This window comes from Doryrhamphus excisus, linkage group LG1, assembly GCF_037039965.1.
Source record: "Doryrhamphus excisus strain RoL-2023G ecotype Guam linkage group LG1, RoL_Dexc_Guam_v1.1, whole genome shotgun sequence".
NCBI classification, from domain to species: domain Eukaryota; kingdom Metazoa; phylum Chordata; class Actinopteri; order Syngnathiformes; family Syngnathidae; genus Doryrhamphus; species Doryrhamphus excisus.
In genome coordinates, this window is record NC_136357.1 from 28,287,854 (window position 1) to 28,307,307 (window position 19,454).

The window sequence follows — 19,454 nt, forward strand, 5'->3', positions numbered from 1 at the left end:
TGTTAATTTCTGCATGGTATAACAATGCAAGATAAAAGTGGTACTGCACTTTTTGTTGAAACCTTGACAATGTCCTTCGCAGACAGCAAGGTGGATTATTTTCGAGCGAAAACAGCATTTTCCATCTCGTTAGGCTGTCTAGCTTTGACAGGCCCGTCGCTTGTCACATGATCACATGACGCTGTATCATTAAATCAGGAAGACCAAAGCTACCAAATGACAAAAGGCGAGGCATTTTTGTGACGCAAACCCAAACTCTTTAAGTCAAAGAGTTGGCCATTAAAAAAAAAATCATTCATTCATTTTCTACTCCAAATTGTCCATAGGTATGAATGTGAGTGTGAATGGTTGTTTGTCTATATATGCCCTGTGATTGGCTGGCCACCAAGTCACAGGGTGTGAGGATAAGCGGTAGAAAATGAATGAATGAATGAATGATGCTGAGAGTGCAGATTCAGGAAGAAGTCTTGTATTTTGATCTGACAAATCTTAAGTCAATTTGATCAATGGTCCTCCTGCCTTATAGACAAGGGGTTAGTGCGCAGACCTCACAGCTAGGAGACCAGGGTTCAATTCCACCCTCGGCCATCTCTGTGTGGAGTTTGCATGTTCTCCCCCGTGCATGCTGGGATAGGCTCCAGCACCCCCTTTTAATCTGACAAATCTTAAGTAAATTTGATCAATGGTCCTCCTGCCTTATCGACAAACATGACTAAATTGAGGGCTGCACGGTGGGAGTGCAGATTCAGGAAGAAGTCTTGTATTTTGATCTGACAAATCTTAAGTCAATTTGATCAATGGTCCTCCTGCCTTATAGACAAGCATGACTAAATTGAGCATGTTCACACAGCACAGGCCCCTTCACACTTGATGTGGTACTGCCGGAGGTAGTCCCTGAGCTGAGGGGGCAGCGGCAGATTCTCGATGCCTTGATAGGTGGTGCAGCTGCAGACCACCGCCCTGCAAAGGTGCTGGAGCGAAAAAGGAAAAGTCCTGGCTAACGGCTGAGAGAGAAGAGGTTCGAAGAAGAGACAGGTCGCGGGGTCGCTGTAGTGCCTCAGCAACCCGGTCACGCTGGCGTCGCGGTACATGCACGGGTCGTGCACGTCGAAGCTGAAACGTTTGCCGTTTTGCTCGATGCGAGCGTGCAACGAGCGGCTGTACCGTCGAAAGCTGACGGAGAACAGGAAGCCGTCCTGCGCCGAGTCGCGTAACAGGAACGTTCCCTCCGGTTGCCCGTCGAGAAGCTCCTCGGCCTCGAAGCGGTTCAGCATCCCCCAGTAGCAGGAGCTGTTGTTGATCTGTAAGAGATCGGGAACCAGAACGTGGCTCCCGGGGTCCTCGGCGAGGTCCAAGTCCTCTTGGGTGGTGCTCCCAGATCCAGAGCTGCAGATTTCCTCCCAGGAGAGTGTCTGAATTTGGGGGTTGGATGAAGACGCCAAGTTGGGTTTGAGGTGAGCCTCCAGGTCCTTGAGTGAGCTCTGATTTTTAAAAAGGTGCCAACAACGGGCGAGTTCAGATTTAGGCGAGAAAGGACACTTGTCCTGCATGAGCTCTGAGACGTGAATCTTACGTTTAGACCAGAATAACACGGAAAAGGGTCTCGATGCGGCCTGTGTATGATGATGATGATGATGATGGTGGGACCGTAAAGGCAAACATTGTCCGACTGCATCCTGGAACTTCTGCCTCAAAGAACGCCGGGATAAGGCCTTTCGACATACCACATCGACGTCGTCCCCCAGACTGCCGCAGCTGCACTTTCTATCTCTTCGCCTCCTCGGACAGGACGTGGAACGAACGCCGAGTTCATCCGACCCCTCCGTCTCGCGCCCCCCGGGACTGGATCCTTTGCGGGAGCTTCTTGAGCGCTTCTTTCCTTTCCAAGCGTAGCTGTCGGCACTCCAACTGCGGAGGCCGCACTTGGGACGGGTGTCTGAACCTTGTGGCTTCTTCTCGGACATGGCGGCTTCCTCTTCTTTCTCTGTGATATAATTCATATCAGTTATGTTTTTTTTTTTTTTTTAAATATATTCAATTAGAATGAACATTTGAAATTAAAACCAAAATAAAAACATTGTGAAGCATTTTAATTCAAATATACACAAATAATATACATACATAAAATTAAAAATCATTTAAATAAAAACCGAATAATTATAAATGAATACAATTTCAATAATTAATAATAAATAATGAATGAATCATTAATAATTTAGTGTTTGCAAAAAAAAAATTCTCATTGAAAAATGCAACAAAATAAAACAAATTCAATTCAAATAAAAATAATTTAAAACATTTTTATTTATGTTATATACAAATAATTTCTTAAATAATGAAATAAACAATTTAATTAATTTTGCATAATCTTATAATATTTTATCAGGTCACATGGTGGGGTTCTAATTGAAAAATGCAATAAATAAAACAAATTCAATTAAAATTAAAATAATTTAAAACATTTTTATTTATGTTGTACACAAAATTTCTTAAATGATGAAATAAATAATTTAATTAATTTAGCATAATTTTACAATATTTTATCAGGTCACATAGTGGGGTTCTAATTGAAAAATGCAATAAATAAAACAAATTCAATTACAATAAGAATAATTAAAAACATTTTTATTTATGTTGTATACCAAATTTCTTAAATTATGAAATAAATAATTTCATTAATTTTGCATAATTTTACAATATTTTATAAGGTCACATGATGAGGTGACAAACTAATTTAATTTTTTAACAAATACATTTAGAATATGGATATGAGTTTGAAACCTCTCCTGTACAATATACGCCAGGGGTGGTGTCCAAAATGCAGCCCAGGGGCCATTTGTAACCGCAAAAAAAATGTATTATTTATTTTTGCATAATTTAATTTAAAACTAATTTAATTTTTTTCACAAATACATTTAGAATATGCATATCAGTGTCCAGACTGCAGCCCGGGGGCCATTAGTAACCTCAGTTTATTTTTATTTTTATTTTTATTTTTATTTTTATTTTTATTTTTATTTTTATTTTTATTTTTATTTTTATTTTTATTTTTATTTTTATTTTTATTTTTATTTTTATTTTTATTTTTATTTTTATTTTTATTTTTATTTTTATTTTTATTTTTATTTTTATTTTTATTTTTATTTTTATTTTTATTTTTATTTTTATTTAATTTAATTTAATTTAATTACATCAACATCCATAATAGGGACTTTGGAAAACATAACACATACATACATACATACATAATAATAAATATGAAAAGAGTTATTTTTTAATGATAACGATGAAATGCATTGAAAAGATGCTCCTACCTTAGAAATAGAAACACGGCCCCTCATCCATGTTGGACACGTCCACCCAGTAGCTTGCAGCTTGCTCCGCTGCTACCAGATGGCAGGCTGTTCGATGCCCAATAACATCACCGGGTATAATCCCAGGAGAGGGGGGGGGGGGCAGGAGTTTCCTCCCCTCCGTGATGGTGTTCCAATGAAGTGAAGCGGTGTAAAGATGGGTTGGGTATATACGTAGAGGGCGGTCTCGAGTTGATGATAATGAGGGATTTAGGGTTTAGGTATCAACCCGATACCATGGAAATACTTTTTTTTTGTAATGTCTTTGAACACACCATACTTGCTGTGTGAGATGCAAGGGTGAAACAATCAGAAAAGTGTGTATTTTTGTAGTTAAAGCATAGAAAACCTGCACATTATTGCAACCTTTACATTATTAGAGAGCTCTAGACATAAAATAACACCCCTATGGTCACTTTTACACTCATATTATCCAAGATAGTAAACATAATAAGTGTGTATAAGTCATTGGAGGCATAAATAAGACTCATGACTGTGTTTTTGCCAGTGAGTGGTGGACAGGAAGTGACGTTAGGGGTTCAGAGTTGAGTTTCTCAAGGGCGCAACAGCAGCACGTGTTTTTAATTTGGGTTTTTATTTGGGATTATTGCGCCTGTCGTGAGGTCATTCAAGCGACGATCAAGTCTGGTGCTTGTGTGTCTCACCGAACATGACAGTGTAGAACACGAACGCAATATATTTGAATGCTTTATATTTAGATTTCAGTCCATTTAGCCATTTTTTTATGCTTGAAAATGCTTCATTTGTGAAAAAGATATGCAACAATATCTTAAATATGCATATAGTTTGACTAATAACATAATAATAATAATAACTCAAACACAAGACCGCATGATTTATGAAATTTGAAGCGCAAAATGGCGATTAATCGCATTTATTTAAAAAATTAACAATATACCCGAATTAACAGCCCCTATAGAGCAGCTACACACAATAACCCACACAGAAAACTTAGACATAAACATAGATCTTCCAGAATCTGCACCTATTCCAGCGGTATTGAATTTCCAAAACAAGGTCTGTTTTGATGTAAACCACCCACGGCCCGCCTCCGTTATCCTCCCGATCCGTGTGGAAGTGGTAAGTTTTTGGCTATCTAAGTTGAAAGGAAATAACTTGAAGGCTACCGTTTAGGTCGCTAGTTCTCTAGTTTGCGAGTTAGCATGTGTCTCAAGACCCTGCAGTTGCGCAATATGTTGTAAATAAAAAGAGTATAAATGTGACTATAGTCGTGTTTTGTCATGTCTTCAGGGCTCTAATAATGCTTTGTTCATTTTAATATGAAAAAAAAAAGTTCTCCTCCCATTCTGTGTGGAAGTGGTATTTTTTTGGGTTGTTTAGAAGAAATAAATTTGAGGCTATTTGGTTAGCTCGCTAGCATGCGAGACAATCCGCCTGTTTAATTTGCAACCTGTGTTACTGCAGTAAACGGTAATCGTCATACCTGGAATTAGCCGTAGATGCTAAACTACACTGTGTGTTATTAATCAGATTTATTGACTTATTACAATGCTTAGAAGTTCAATCAATTATTTAGCCCCGATAGCGGAAACAACAGAGGATCTAAAAGGCTTCACTTATTGATTAAATAATCGTGTTTCGCAGTTAAAAACTTCCAGTAAGTGCGGCTGAGAGGTCATATTTGTCACACAGATACAATCGATAATTCATGGTACAAATATACTACGTCTGTCACATGACAAGTAATATTGCTGGTGATTTTGTGTGGGTTGGTGTGGGAATCTAACACAATATGTGTAATGCACATCAAATAATAGCAGATTAATCAGTTTTAGCATTATTTTTTTAATGCAATGCACATTGATACGGAAGCTAGGTCAAGAAACCCGAGAACTGTCATCAATACGTGTCGGACATGTCAGATAATGTCGTGAAACTGGACTTCCTGTGATGTGAATATTTAATGCTCTTTGCATTATCACACTCGGAAACTGCTTATGTTCTGGCAAAGGGCCAGATGGCTTCCCTTAAAGCAGGGGTCTCAAACTCAATTTACTCGGGGGGGCCACTGGAGCTAGGGTCTGGGTGAGACTGGGTCGCATCAGGTTTTCCAAAAAAAAAAAAAAAAAAAAAACGCATTTATTAAAAACAAAAAAATTTTAAAAACTTCGCTTTGGTTCCAATTTTCTACAAGAAAAGCTCTGTTCTCAAATATTTTTTATATATTTTTCTATACAAAATAAGATGTAAAATAAATAAACAAATCAAGAATAAAGAAAAACAATAAATCAGTAATAAATAAATAAATATAATAATAATAAAAAACAGCAAATAATAAAAATGTAATAAACCACATATAGTTGGTGGGTAGACAAATGATTTTTTTCATATTAAAATAAACAAAGCATTATTAGAGCCCTGTAGACATGACAAAACACGACTATAGTCACATTTATACTTTTTTTATTCACAACTTATTGCGCAACTGCAGGGTCTTGAGACACATGCTAACTCGCAAACTTGAGAGCTAGCCACCAAACGGTAGCCTCCGAGTTATTTCCTTTCAACTTAAATAGCCAAAAACTTACCACTTCCACACGGATAGGGAGGATAAATATTAACAGTTATTTAACCTTTAACATGAACATGAATCAAACGTAATAATTTTTTCTGGGTACATGATACCATACGGCATCCATATCAAACTTACAGTAAAACTTTCAATGTAAGGGGGTCTCAAACTAGTGTCCTGCGGGCCACATTTGGTGTTTGAGACCCCTGCCTTAAAGAGACTGTGACATCTTCAGGATGTTGAAATGAATGTTGTATTTTAATGTATCTTTTACTGGAAGGTTTACCACTGTTTTTCGCCATTTGTGGATAATGGCTCTCACTGTAGTTTGCTGGAGTCCTAAAGCATTAGAAATTGTTTTATAACCTCAATTATTTTATTTTATTTTATTTTATTTTATTTTATTTTATTTTATTTTATTTTATTTTATTTTATTTTATTTTATTTTATTTTATTTTATTTTATTTTATTTTATTTTATTTGACCCATGTATTAGCTGTGTATAAACAAATGAATGTTGTATTTTAATGTATCTTTTACTCTGTTTACTTGCTTTTGTTCAACTTCATTTTTTTTCTGTAAAGCGTCTTTGAAAATTTTGGAAGGTTTCCCACTGTTTTTCGCCATTTGTGGATAATGGCTCTCACTGTAGTTTGCTGGAGTCCTAAAGCTTTAGAAATGGCTTTTTTTTAACCTTTTCCACACTCGTAGATCTTGCTGAATCTCAATTAAGTTTTTATTTTATTTTATTTTATTTTATTTTATTTTATTTTATTTTATTTTATTTTATTTTATTTTATTTTATTTTATTTTATTTTATTTTATTTTATTTTATTTTATTTTATTTTATTTTATTTTATTTATTTTTTTTCTGTTTACTTGCTTTTGTTCAACATTTTGGAAGGTTTCCCACTGTTTTTCGCCATTTGTGGATAATGGCTCTCACTGTAGTTTGCTGGAGTCCTAAAGCTTTAGAAACTGCTTTTTTTTAACCTTTTCCACACTCGTAGATCTTGCTGAATCTCAATTAAGTTTTTATTTTATTTTTTATTTTATTTTATTTTATTTTATTTTATTTTATTTTATTTTATTTTATTTTATTTTATTTTATTTTATTTTATTTTATTTTATTTTATTTATTTTTTTCTGTTTACTTGCTTTTGTTCAACATTTTGGAAGGTTTCCCACTGTTTTTCGCCATTTGTGGATAATGGCTCTCACTGTAGTTTGCTGGAGTCCTAAAGCTTTAGAAACTGCTTTTTTTTAACCTTTTCCACACTCGTAGATCTTGCTGAATCTCAATTAAGTTTTTATTTTATTTCATTTTTTATTATATTTATTTTATTTTATTTTATTTTATTTTATTTTATTTTATTTTATTTTATTTTATTTTATTTTATTTTATTTTATTTTATTTATTTTATTTATTTTTTTCTGTTTACTTGCTTTTGTTCAACATTTTGGAAGGTTTCCCACTGTTTTTCGCCATTTGTGGATAATGGCTCTCTCACTGTAGTTTGCTGGAGTCCTACAGCTTGATGGCACCCCATTGCATCGACTGTCTGACTGTGGTAAAGTATTCATGCATATGTTTTTTCAGCTACATGCTGTGTGTGTGTGTGTGTGTGTGTGATGGTAAATTGAATCAGCATGGCGTCTGGCTCCACCAGTCTCGTTTGTTTCCATTGATTTTCATCAGAAGATCCTCCGACCAAAGAGCAACGATGCATCTCTCACCGTATCGTTTAGAATTCCATACATCCTCTCATATTCATCAGTGGCACCGAGACATGTGACCAAGTGGAGAGTATGCATGATCGATATTCAAATACCAACACCGTGTTCAGATTGTGATATTTTTGTAAGACACCGATACGTCAAATTAGGATTGTATTTTGTGTGCCGTATGATGCTAATCTGCACTGCTACTTTTAAAGCATACTCATGATTTAATTACTCTTTGTTCAAGTGCTGCTCCAAATGCGATTCCATCAAAAAACACGTCACTTGAAACATCACAGTCGTCACCGCTTGACGTTATTGCATTTGAGAAAGCAGAAGCTAAAATTAAAGTAAAAAAAAAAAAAAAATGAAACACAGAAAAAGAAAAATCATTGTTGCCCAAATCCCCCCCAAAATGGCACCTGCAAACCAAAATGGCCGACAGCCTGTGCATCTTACATTGTATGGTCTTTCACAATTTGGCTGTCTCCAATTTATGCTAGGATACACACAAATTTGGTACATTTTCAGGTATACCGGATCCGTGTTTATTCGCAATACAACATTTGCCATTTACGCCTATTTGCTGATTATTTATTTATAAAATCTTAAGTATATTTGATCAATGGTCCTCCTGCCTTATAGACAGACATGACTAAATTGAAGGCTGCACGGTGGACAAGTGGTTAGTGCGTAGGAGACTCGAATTCGACCCCCCTGCGAATGAATGAATGAATGATGCTGAGAGTGCAGATTCAGAAAGTCTTGTATTTTGATCTGACAAATCTTAAGTCAATTTGATCAATGGTCCTTCTGCCTTATAGACAAACATGGCTAAATTGAAGGCTGCACGGTGGACAAGTGGTTAGTGCGTAGGAGACCCGAGTTCGACCCCCCGCGAATGAATGAATGAATGAATGAATGATGCTGAGAGTGCAGATTCAGAAAGTCTTGTATTTTGATCTGACAAATCTTAAGTCAATTTGATCAATGGTCCTTCTGCCTTATAGACAAACATGACTAAATTGAAGGCTGCACGGTGGACAAGTGGTTAGTGCGTAGGAGACCCGAGTTCGACCCCCCGCGAATGAATGAATGAATGAATGATGCTGAGAGTGCAGATTCAGGAAGAAGTCTTGTATTTTGATCTGACAAATCTGAAGTCAATTTGATCAATGGTCCTCCTGCCTTATAGATTAACATGACTAAATTGAAGGCTGCACGGTGGACGAGTGGTTAGCACGCAGGCCTCACAGCAAGGAGACCCGAGTTCAATTTCACCCTCGGCCATCCCTGTGTGGAGTTTGTAAAAACATGCTAGGTTAATTAGCGACTCCAAATTGTCCATAGGTATGAATGTGAGTGTGAATGGTTGTTTGTCTATATGTGCCCTGTGATTGGCTGGCCACCAGTGCGGGGTGTACCCGGCCTCCTGCTTGAAGACAGCTGGGATAGGCTCCAGCACCCACCAGAAAATGAATGAATGAATTTAGGCCGCACGGTGAATGAGTGGTTAGCACGCAGGCCTCACAGCTAGGAGACCTGAGTTCAATTCCACCCTCGGTAGAAAGCAGTAGAAAATGAATGAATGAATTTGGGCCACATGGTGGAGGAGTGTTTAGCAGGCAGGTCTCACAGCTAGGAGACCCGAGTTCAATTCCACCCTCTAACCATCTCTGTGTGGAGTTTGCATGTTCTCCCCGTGCATGCGTGGGTTTTCTCCGGGTACTCCGGTTTCCTCCCACATTCCAAAAAAAAACATGCTAGGTTAATTAGCGACTCCAAATTGGTTGAATCCATCTGCATGCTTTTTAATGTCCTGAGTCGGAAGCTTTACTTTTAATGTTGCACTTTTATGAGCGTGATATAATATTTCATGATGTCCAATTTCAGCTGCGCCAAGCAGGAAGGAGTTCATCGTCTTCATTGACGACCATAGACAATCTCTGATAGCTTTTTTGTCTCCCCGTGCAGCAGTTTATTGGCCGGCGTGTTTGATGACCTCTAATGCACGGAGAAGAGACAAGATGGGGGATGTGGGGGGGCTGTGGGGGGGGCTGTTGGGTTTATATGTCTCCGGCCTTGCCATGTAAACATTTGCAAAGCCCACCAATAAATCAATAGCAGAGAGGAGACATTCCAGTAATTGTGTGAGTGTGTGCACTCAGTACTCGTGTAGTCCCTGAACACAACACATTAGGACACTACGTAATATGAATATGATTCGCTTTTTAATCACATAACTATATAATTTGAGTGAATTTGCTAAAGGTTACAATGTCATATTATTGGAAAAAAGTCAATATATTCAGAAAATAAATTTATGAAAATTATTTAAGAGGAAAAGTGTAATATTTGAAATAAAAAAACATAGTCAAAATTGGGGGAAAAGTGCAATTTTAGCAGTATTTTTCTCCACAGGGACACAATTGTTTTTTTCAAAGCACATTCTTAAATTGCAATACCTAATGTGGCCATGTAGAGGCGCTAAAACACATAAAACATAATTCAAAGGAATGGCATTTTAAATTTTTTGCAGGAACAGAACACTTTAATTGCAAATGTTGATCCGGTATCAGAAAAGAATGTCAACATCAAGCTAGCAGCAGGGTTCTAATTGGATTATTTTTCCAAGTTTCTTTTTTTTTTAAGACATTTTGAAGATAGGACATGTGTTTCGTCGTACCAACCAGCAGATGGCAGTAGAGCAAGGTTTCCTTCTGTTGCAAATTCAGTGGTGTCCAAATTGTGGCCCCCGGGGACATTTAATGTTTTTCTTTTGAGCTGCAGCACATTTCAAGAATGTCATTCAATTTCAAAAATGAAAACATAAACAGCAAAAATTGAAAATTCTAATATTAAGACAAAAAAATACAAGAAAAAGTCACAGCTTTTCTGAGAACAGCATACTATTAATAATTTTAGTAGTATAAAGTTTAAATATGAAAGAACAATGTAATTTTTTTGAAAGTTGGATTCTTATGAGAAATAAAACAATTATTATTTTGGAAAATTAGGTCGTGGAAAAAGTTCTAATGCTAGGAGAATAAAGACAATATAATAATAATAATAATAATAATAATAATAATAATAATAAAATAATAATAATAATAATAATAATAATAATAATAATAATAATAATAATAATAATAATAATAATAATAATAATAATAATAATAATAATAATAATAATAATAATAATTACAAGAAAAAATTTACAAGAAGAAATTGTTGGAAATTTTACAAAAAATGGAAAAAACAGCTGTAGTTTTACAAGAATGTCAAAATATTAAAGGAAAAAGTTGCAGCTTGCAATATTATGAGGAAAAATAATACAATTTTAATAGCAAAAGTCGAAATATTAAAGAAAAATACATGTACAATTGATTCAACATTTCAAGAAAGTCATTTAATGAAAAATGAAAACAGAAACAGCAAAAATTAAAAATACAAATATTAAGAGAAATAGAGTATTATTAATAATTTTATAGTATAAAGTTCAAATATTAAAGAATAATATAATTTTTTTGGAAAGTTGGATTCTTATGAGAAACAATACAATTATTATTTGGGAAAATTAGGTTGTGGAAAAAGTTTTAATGCTAGGAGAATAAATACAAAATATCAGCATAATAAATCATAATTACAAGAAAAAATGTATACCAAGAAATTGTTGGAAATTTTACAAAAACAACCGAAGCAAAAATGAAAAAAAAAAAACAATTGTAGTTTTACAAGAATGTCACAATATTCAAAGAAAAAGTCGCAACTGCCAATATTACGAGGGAAAATAATTAAATAATTAATAAATAAATAATAAAATAAATTAAATATAATATAATATATATTTATTTATAATATAATAAATAAAATAATAAATAAATAATAAAAAGTAATTTTAATAGCAAAAGTCAAAATATTAAAGAAAAATACATGTACAACTTATTCTGGGAATAACAAAATATTAATAAGAATTGTAGTAGTATAAAGTTCAAATAATAAATAAAAATATTTTTTGAAGTGGAAATATTATGAGAAGCAAAACAAAATAAATGTGTAATTTTGGGGGAAATTAGATACAAAAACTAATATAATGTATTAAAAATGCACGGGACATTATTAATGTTTTTTGTTTTTTTTTTCAATGGCTCACTTTCACGCGCACTTGTAAAAACTGTGTCAGGTGTGCGCGCGCGCGTGTATGTCCGACGTGCACGTGCACGCGCAAAGCAGCGGACTCTTCATCACAACCAAAATGGCCGCCAAACGTGGACAGCCGGCTTGGCGGCGGCGGCGGTGGTGACTGACTGACTGACGGGGGAGAGACGCTTGCCTTCGGTGCGGGACTACAAACGCTTACGTGTCGGTACAATCGAGCGCAAAACGCACCATAATGGCCGCCGCTTAGAACCAGAACCGCGGTGTGTATATGGACATATGACACCCGATGACGCCGCGAGCTAAGGACTAGAAACGGCGTTTTCAAGTCGGGGTAAGTAGAGCACCATGAACCGTTAAGTGAGCCGTCTCTGTCTTCAAAAACATGCCCGGAACGAATAGCCGAGCCCGGGCACATTTGCCTCATCGTGTCGGTCTCTCGTGGTTCTTTTCATTTGGAGTGTTTTTTTTTGTTTGTTTTTTTTGCTAACGTCTGCCACGCTTTATTGGCTTGTGTGTTGGTTTAAATCCTCTTGCTAGCTTTCCGTGTGTGTGTGTATGTGCTGTGCCACAGGTTGTTGCAATCCACGCGGATTGGTGCTTGCAACCCCCGTGCTTGTATCACCTGTAACGGTGTAACATCCAGTTATGGTTACATATTTACCCCTGTAGCTATTAATACCTTTTTTAAAACAACCCTGTTGCCTCAGGATATTTTAGGGTGGCTGCCTCATGCTCTTTGGCAATAAGAATCAGCCATTACCTTTTTTTTACATGACAAATTATTACAAAATGAAACCACCTTAAAGTATTAAAGTAGTACTTTATTAATCCGGAATTAAACTTTCAAAAGTGGTGTGTATAGGCAAGAATCTGGCAATATTTTTTTTGTTTTTCTTGTACTTAAAGATTATTCATTCATTCATTTTCTACTGCTTTTCTCTCACAAGGGTCCATTGATCAAATTTACTTAAGAATTGTCAGATCAAAATACAACACATTGTCCTGAAGCTGCACTCTCGGCATCATTCATTCATTCATTCATTTTCTACTACTTATCCTCACGAGGGTCGCGGGGGTCGAACTCGGGTCTACACACTAACCACTCGTCCGCTGTGCAGGCTTCAATTTAGTCATGTTTGTCTATAAGGCAGGAGGACCATTGATCAAATTGACTTAAGATTTGTCAGATCAAAATACAAGACTTCTTCCTGAATCTGCAGTCTCAGCATCATTCATTCATTCATTCGCAGGGGGTCGAACTCGGGTCTCCTACGCACTAACCACTTGCTCACCATGCAGCCTTCAATTTAGTCATGTTTGTCTATAAGGCAGGAGGACCATTGATCAAATTGACTTAAGATTTGTCAGATCAAAATACAAGACTTCTTCCTGAATCTGCACTCTCAGCATCATTCATTCATTCATTCGCAGGGGGTCGAACTCGGGTCTCCTACGCACTACCCACTTGCCCACCATGCAGCCTTCAATTAAGTCATGTTTGTCTATAAGGCAGGAGGACCATTGATCAAATTGACTTAAGATTTGTCAGATCAAAATACAAGACTTCTTCCTGAATCTGCACTCTCAGCATCATTCATTCATTCATTCGCAGGGGGTCGAACTCGGGTCTCCTACGCACTACCCACTTGCCCACCATGCAGCCTTCAATTAAGTCATGTTTGTCTATAAGGCAGGAGGACCATTGATCAAATTGACTTAAGATTTGTCAGATCAAAATACAAGACTTCTTCCTGAATCTGCACTCTCAGCATCATTCATTCATTCATTCGCAGGGGGTCGAACTCGGGTCTCCTACGCACTACCCACTTGCCCACCATGCAGCCTTCAATTAAGTCATGTTTGTCTATAAGGCAGGAGGACCATTGATCAAATTGACTTAAGATTTGTCAGATCAAAATACAAGACTTCTTCCTGAATCTGCACTCTCAGCATCATTCATTCATTCATTCATTCATTCACGGGGGGTCGAACTCGGGTCTCCTACGCACTACCCACTCTTCCACCGTGCAGCCTTCAATTTAGTCATGTTTGTCTATAAGGCAGGAGGACCATTGATCAAATTGACTTAAGATTTGTCAGATCAAAATACAAGACTTCTTCCTTCATTCATTCATTTTCTACCGCTTATCCTCCACACAGAGATGGCCGAGGGTGGAATTGAACTCGGGTCTCCTAGCTGTGAGGCCTGCATGCTAACCACCTGTACACCATGCAGCCCAAATTCATTCATTCATTTTCTACCGCTTATCCTCACGAGGGTCGCGGGCACGGGGAGAACATGCAAACTCCACACAGAGATGGCCGAGGGTGGAATTGAACCCTGGTCTCCTAGCTGTGAGGCCTGCACGCTAACCACTCGTCTGCCATACACGCAGAGTTCCAGGATAAAGTTCCAGGATAAAGTTCCGGGGTGAAGGCTGTAGCGAGGCGTCCAACTGGCTTGTGTTTATGTTCTCATGTTCAAATTCCTTTTTTTCCACCTCAGCTGTGGTCGTACTCTCAGCTCTTTGTCTATACAGCTGGAGCCCAGAGAGCAACTTGGCTGTTACAACCTTAACACAAATCCCATTCGGACATTTTCACCGGCCCCTTTTCCGTAAAGGCAGCTGTGAGTTTTCCCTGTCACATTGTCTAGGAATTAACCCCTTGTGGAACCGAGTCAGGGCCTCCTTTCTGGATTCATGTAGGGAACTGAGGTCAGAAAACCCAATTTTTACATTTCTCCGGGTACTCCGGTTTCCTCCCACATTCCAAAAACATGCTAGGTTAATTAGCGACTCCAAATTGTCCATAGGTATGAATGCGAGTGTGAATGGTTGTTTGTCTATATGTGCCCAGGGATTGGCTGGCCACCAGTTGATCTGACAAATCTTAAGTCAATTTGATCAATGGTCCTTCTGCCTTATAGAAAAACATGACTAAATTGAAGGCTGCACGGTGAGCGAGTGGTTAGTGCGTAGGCCTCACAGCTAGGAGACCTGAGTTCGACCCCCCCGCGACCCTTGTGAGGGTAGGTGGTAGAAAATGAATGAATGAATGAATGAATGATGCTGAGAGTGCAGATTCAGGAAGAAATCTTGTATTTTGATCTGACAAATCTTAAGTCAATTTGATCAATGGTCCTCCTGCCTTATAGACAAACATGACTAAATTGAAGGCTGCACTGTGGACAAGTGGTTAGTGCGTAGGCCACATAGCTAGGAGACCAGGGTTCAATTCCACCCTCGGCCATTTCTGTGTGGAGTTTGCATGTTCTCCCCGTGCCCGCGACCCTCGTGAGGATAAGCGGTAGAAAATGAATGAATGAATTTGGGCTGCATGGTGTACAAGTGGTTAGCATGCAGGCCTCACAACTAGGAGAACTGAGTTCAATTCCACCCTCGGTCGAAAGCAGTAGAAAATGAATGAATGAATGAATGAATTTGGGCCGCATGGTGGAGGAGTGTTTAGCAGGCAGGCCTCACAGCTAGGAGACCCGAGTTCAATTCCACCCTCGGCCATCTCTGTGTGGAGGATAAGCGGTAGAAAATGAATGACTGAAGGAAGAAGTCTTGTATTTTGATCTCCCCGTGCATGCTTGGGTTTTCTCCGGGTACTCCGGTTTCCTCCCACATTCCAAAAACATGCTAGGTTAATTAGCGACTCCAAATTGTCCATAGGTATGAATGTGAGTGTGAATGGTTGTTTGTCTATATGTGCCCTGTGATTGGCTGGCCACCAGTCCAGGGTGTACCCCGCCTCTCGCCCCCAAAAGACAGCTGGGATAGGCTCCAGCACCCCCTGCGACCCTTGTGAGGAAAAGCGGTAGAAAACGAATGAATGAATGAGTTCCCAGTCTGAGTTTGGCTAGCAATTACATAACAAATCCATATTTGCTATGACTTTGAATTCAAAGCCTGAAGTAGAGGCGAGCCGTACAGTGACACCTCCCTGTGTGAGAGCCACATGACGGGGCAAAGAATGACATTCATGCGTCCCATGCTGTCTCTAAGCTAAAAATACAATTGAAACTGAAGCAGCATTGCTGTGGCACATCCACAATCCCACCATGTTCTGTTTTCTCTACGGGACCTACGTATATATTTACAGTATATAACTATAATAGTGATAATAATAATAATGGGAAGTCATTTATGATGTAGAATTCTAATGACAATGAAGTCAAGTAGCCTAATAAGTAGCCTAATAATTGGTACTTAGTCTCCAAATAACTTATTCTAACAGAAATTAAGTGAGGTCGAGGGACAAAGAAGCAAAAAAAATGACCACTTCCACACTAAATGAGAGGACAACCTTTTGCACTCGATCTCATGTCATGCAATGTTCGTCATAGCCGATGTAGAGGGACGACTGTAAGGGGGGGGTACACCCTGGACTGGTGGCCAGCCAATCACAGGGCACATATAGACAAACAACCATTCACACTCACATTCATACCTATGGACAATTTGGAATGTGGGAGGAAACCGGAGTACCCGGAGAAAAAACCCCGCATGCACAGGGGGGAGAACATGCAAACTCCACACAGAGATATCCGAGGGTGGAATTGAACTCGGGTCTCCTAGCTGTGTGTCCTGCGCGCTAACATTATTAGAGCCCTGAAGACATGAAATAACACTCCAAAAGTCACTTTTACACTATTATTCTTTGTTTACGTCACATTGCGCAGGCGACAGGATCAACACTGCTAGCATAGCCGCCTACTTCGCGAACCAGTTAGCCTCCAAATAACTTATTCTAAGATCAAAAAAAGTCTTTCAAATGAAGTGAGGTCGAGGGACGAAGAAGCGAAAAAATTACCACTTCCACACTAAATGAGAGGACAACCTTTTGCACTCGACGTCATGTCATGCAGTGTTTGTCATAGCCTGCTTGACGGCCGAGATGGCCGTGGGTGGAATTGAACTCTGGTCTCCTAGCTGTGAGGCCTGCGTGCTAACCACTCGACCACCGTGCAGCCTAGAGGCAGGGCAGCGCATGTTAAAAGGTTAACCTCGGTTAACGTCCACCCAGGGGGAGGACAAGCTGCGGTGGGCCTTTTGAGGCAAGAATAAATAAAATTTTGGAAGCAGAACTGGTTACACGAGTACACTAACAATTCCCCGGACTATTAATTATTAACATTAATAATTACAGTAGCAAGGACACATTGTCATTTGATGCTTTCTAAGGTGCTAGCTGATGAGCTGATGAGCTGGTGCGCCTGCGCTTGTCTCGATGTACCAAAATGGAGTAGGCAGCACAGCACAGGACGCCTCGCTAATGAAACGCTGCGCCCCACACCCTCTTACTCAACATGTTTGGAATTGTAGACGTCCTCTGGAATTAGGAATACAATTGGGTAGACGTGCTTCCCAAATCTGTTTCCAATGAAATGGTCTTTGGGTGGCTAAAGCATACAAATTATATCTGATCTGAGTATTTTACTTTTGTGTCATAGTTGGATTCCAAATATTGTTGCATATTTATGGTAATAATTTCATTTGAACATGCATCAGATTACAATTGAATGCATCACATAATCAGTTCCCAGTTCCACATGTCCAAAAGGAGTAGGAAGAAGCAAAGCTTATTAAATCCTACCCCTCCATCTGGTACTTTTACAATCAGTAACTGTTACATTTGTTCACTTCCTGCTTTCCTTATAGTTTTTTATTTTTTGTAAATTTTTTTTAGATTTTTTTGGGGTTTTTTTCTAATTTTTATTTAAATTTAATTTAAGTTTTTATTTTAATTTTTTTGTCAATTTGACATTTGGTGACAATTGAATCGCCGGTACGATACCTAATTTCAGCGTTCCACATGTCCAAAAGGAGTAGGAAGAAGCAAAGCTTATTAAATCCTACCCCTCCATCTGGTACTTTTACAATCAGTAACTGTTACATTTGTTCACTTCCTGCTTTCCTAATAGTTTGTTTTTTTGTAATTTTTTTTTAGAATTTTTTTGTTTTTTTTTTCTAATTTTTATTTAAATTTAATTTAAGTTTTCATTTTATTTTTTGTCAATTTGACATTTGGTGACAATTCAATCGCCGGTACGATACCTAATTTCAGCGTTCCACATGTCCAAAAGGAGTAGGAAGAAGCAAAGCTTATTAAATCCTACCCCTCCACCTGGTACTTTTACAATCACTAACTGTTAACATTTGTTCACTTCCTGCTTTCCTAATAGTTTGTTTTTTTGTAATTTTTTTTTTGATTTTTTTTGTTTTTTTTCTAATTTTTATTTAAATTTAATTTAAGTTTTCATTTTATTTTTTGTCAATTTGACATTTGGTGACAATTCAATCGCCGGTACGATACCTAATTTCAGCGTTCCACATGTCCAAAAGGAGTAGGAAGAGGCAAAGCTTATTAAATCCTACCCCTCCATCTGGTACTTTTACAATCACTAACTGTTAACATTTGTTCACTTCCTGCTTTCCTAATAGTTTGTTTTTTTGTAATTTTTTTTTAGATTTTTTTTGTTTTTTTTCTAATTTTTATTTAAATTTAATTTAAGTTTTTATTTTTTTTGTCAATATTTTTATTTCTTATCTCTGTTTCATGGTCAGCTTGATAATGTGCGCAGTCGCTTTGTCAAGGACTTTAATGGGACCGTATAAATTTTTGAACTTAGAGCGAAGCTACGTTTTGCGTGACTTCACGATGAGCAAAGCGCCGAGGTCGTTAAGTTCATTTTTAATCCGAGACACTTTCAACTCCATCCTGTCGCAAACAATAACTCCGGCCGCAAAAAAAGCAGCAAAATGAAAAACACCACAGCGCCGTAAAACAGCAGATGTATTTCTTCTTTACGACTTGAGCATTTCAAAGGTTGGACGTGCTTTGTAAAAAAAAAAAGTCCTTGACGTTGTCGTGTGTGTGTGGCATGTCTCTTCTTTGTGTTTATGCCGTAACGCTGCACCATTCGGCTAAAATTAAATAAATAAATAAAACAATTTTCTTGCTTACATTTGGTCAGTAAGGATAATTCATAATGCCGCCTACAGAGAACATACTAACTCCTTATTTCTAAAATCACAAATACTTCAACTTGCTGATATAGTTCATCTTCAAACAGCTAAAATAATAAGGCTAGCATAAGGCTAAAAATAAGCAATTAGCTAAAAATGTCATCTAATACTTCTCTACAAGAGAGGAGAAATATGATCTCAGGGAAGAACTAAATCTGAAACACTTCTATGCTAGGACTACGTTATGCTAGCCATAGCATTTCAGTATGTGGAATCAAACTATGGGATGGATTGAGTAAGACCCTTAAACAATGCGCAACGATGAGCCAATTCAGGAAACAATACAAGCAGTTGATAAAACTAAAATAAAAAGTAAAATAAAATAAAACTAAAATAAAAAGTTAAATAAAACTAAAATGAAACTAAAATAAAAAGTAAAATAAAACTAAAATAAAAAAGTAAAATATAAAATAAAACTAAAATGAAACTAAAATGAAACTAAAATGAAACTAAAATGAAACTAAAGTAAAATAAAAAAGTAAAATATAACAAAAACTAAAATGAAACTAAAATGAAACAAATAAAAAGTAAAATAAAATAAAACTAAAATGAAACTAAAATAAAAAGTAAAATAAAATAAAAGTAAAATAAAATAAAACTAAAATAAAAAAGTAAAATATAAAATGA

The 19,454-nt window shown here is 37.2% G+C and overlaps 2 protein-coding genes across 3 annotated transcripts in view; one reads left to right on the plus strand and one right to left on the minus strand.

The window, feature by feature from the left end:
• Positions 1-842: 842 nt before the first annotated feature.
• socs4 (suppressor of cytokine signaling 4) lies at positions 843-1,964 on the minus strand. The gene has a single exon (XM_058077023.2). The coding sequence runs from the start codon at positions 1,962-1,964 to the stop codon at positions 843-845; it is 1,122 nt and encodes a 373-aa protein (XP_057933006.2).
• Positions 1,965-11,880: 9,916 nt separating this feature from the next.
• Positions 11,881-19,454, plus strand: part of LOC131131935 (C-myc promoter-binding protein-like) — a 36,629-nt gene continuing 29,055 nt past the window's right edge. For both annotated transcript variants that reach the window (XM_078793172.1, XM_078793175.1), the window contains exon 1: positions 11,881-12,121. The gene's annotated coding sequence lies outside the window, so the exon portion shown is untranslated. The remainder of the gene's footprint in view (positions 12,122-19,454) is intronic.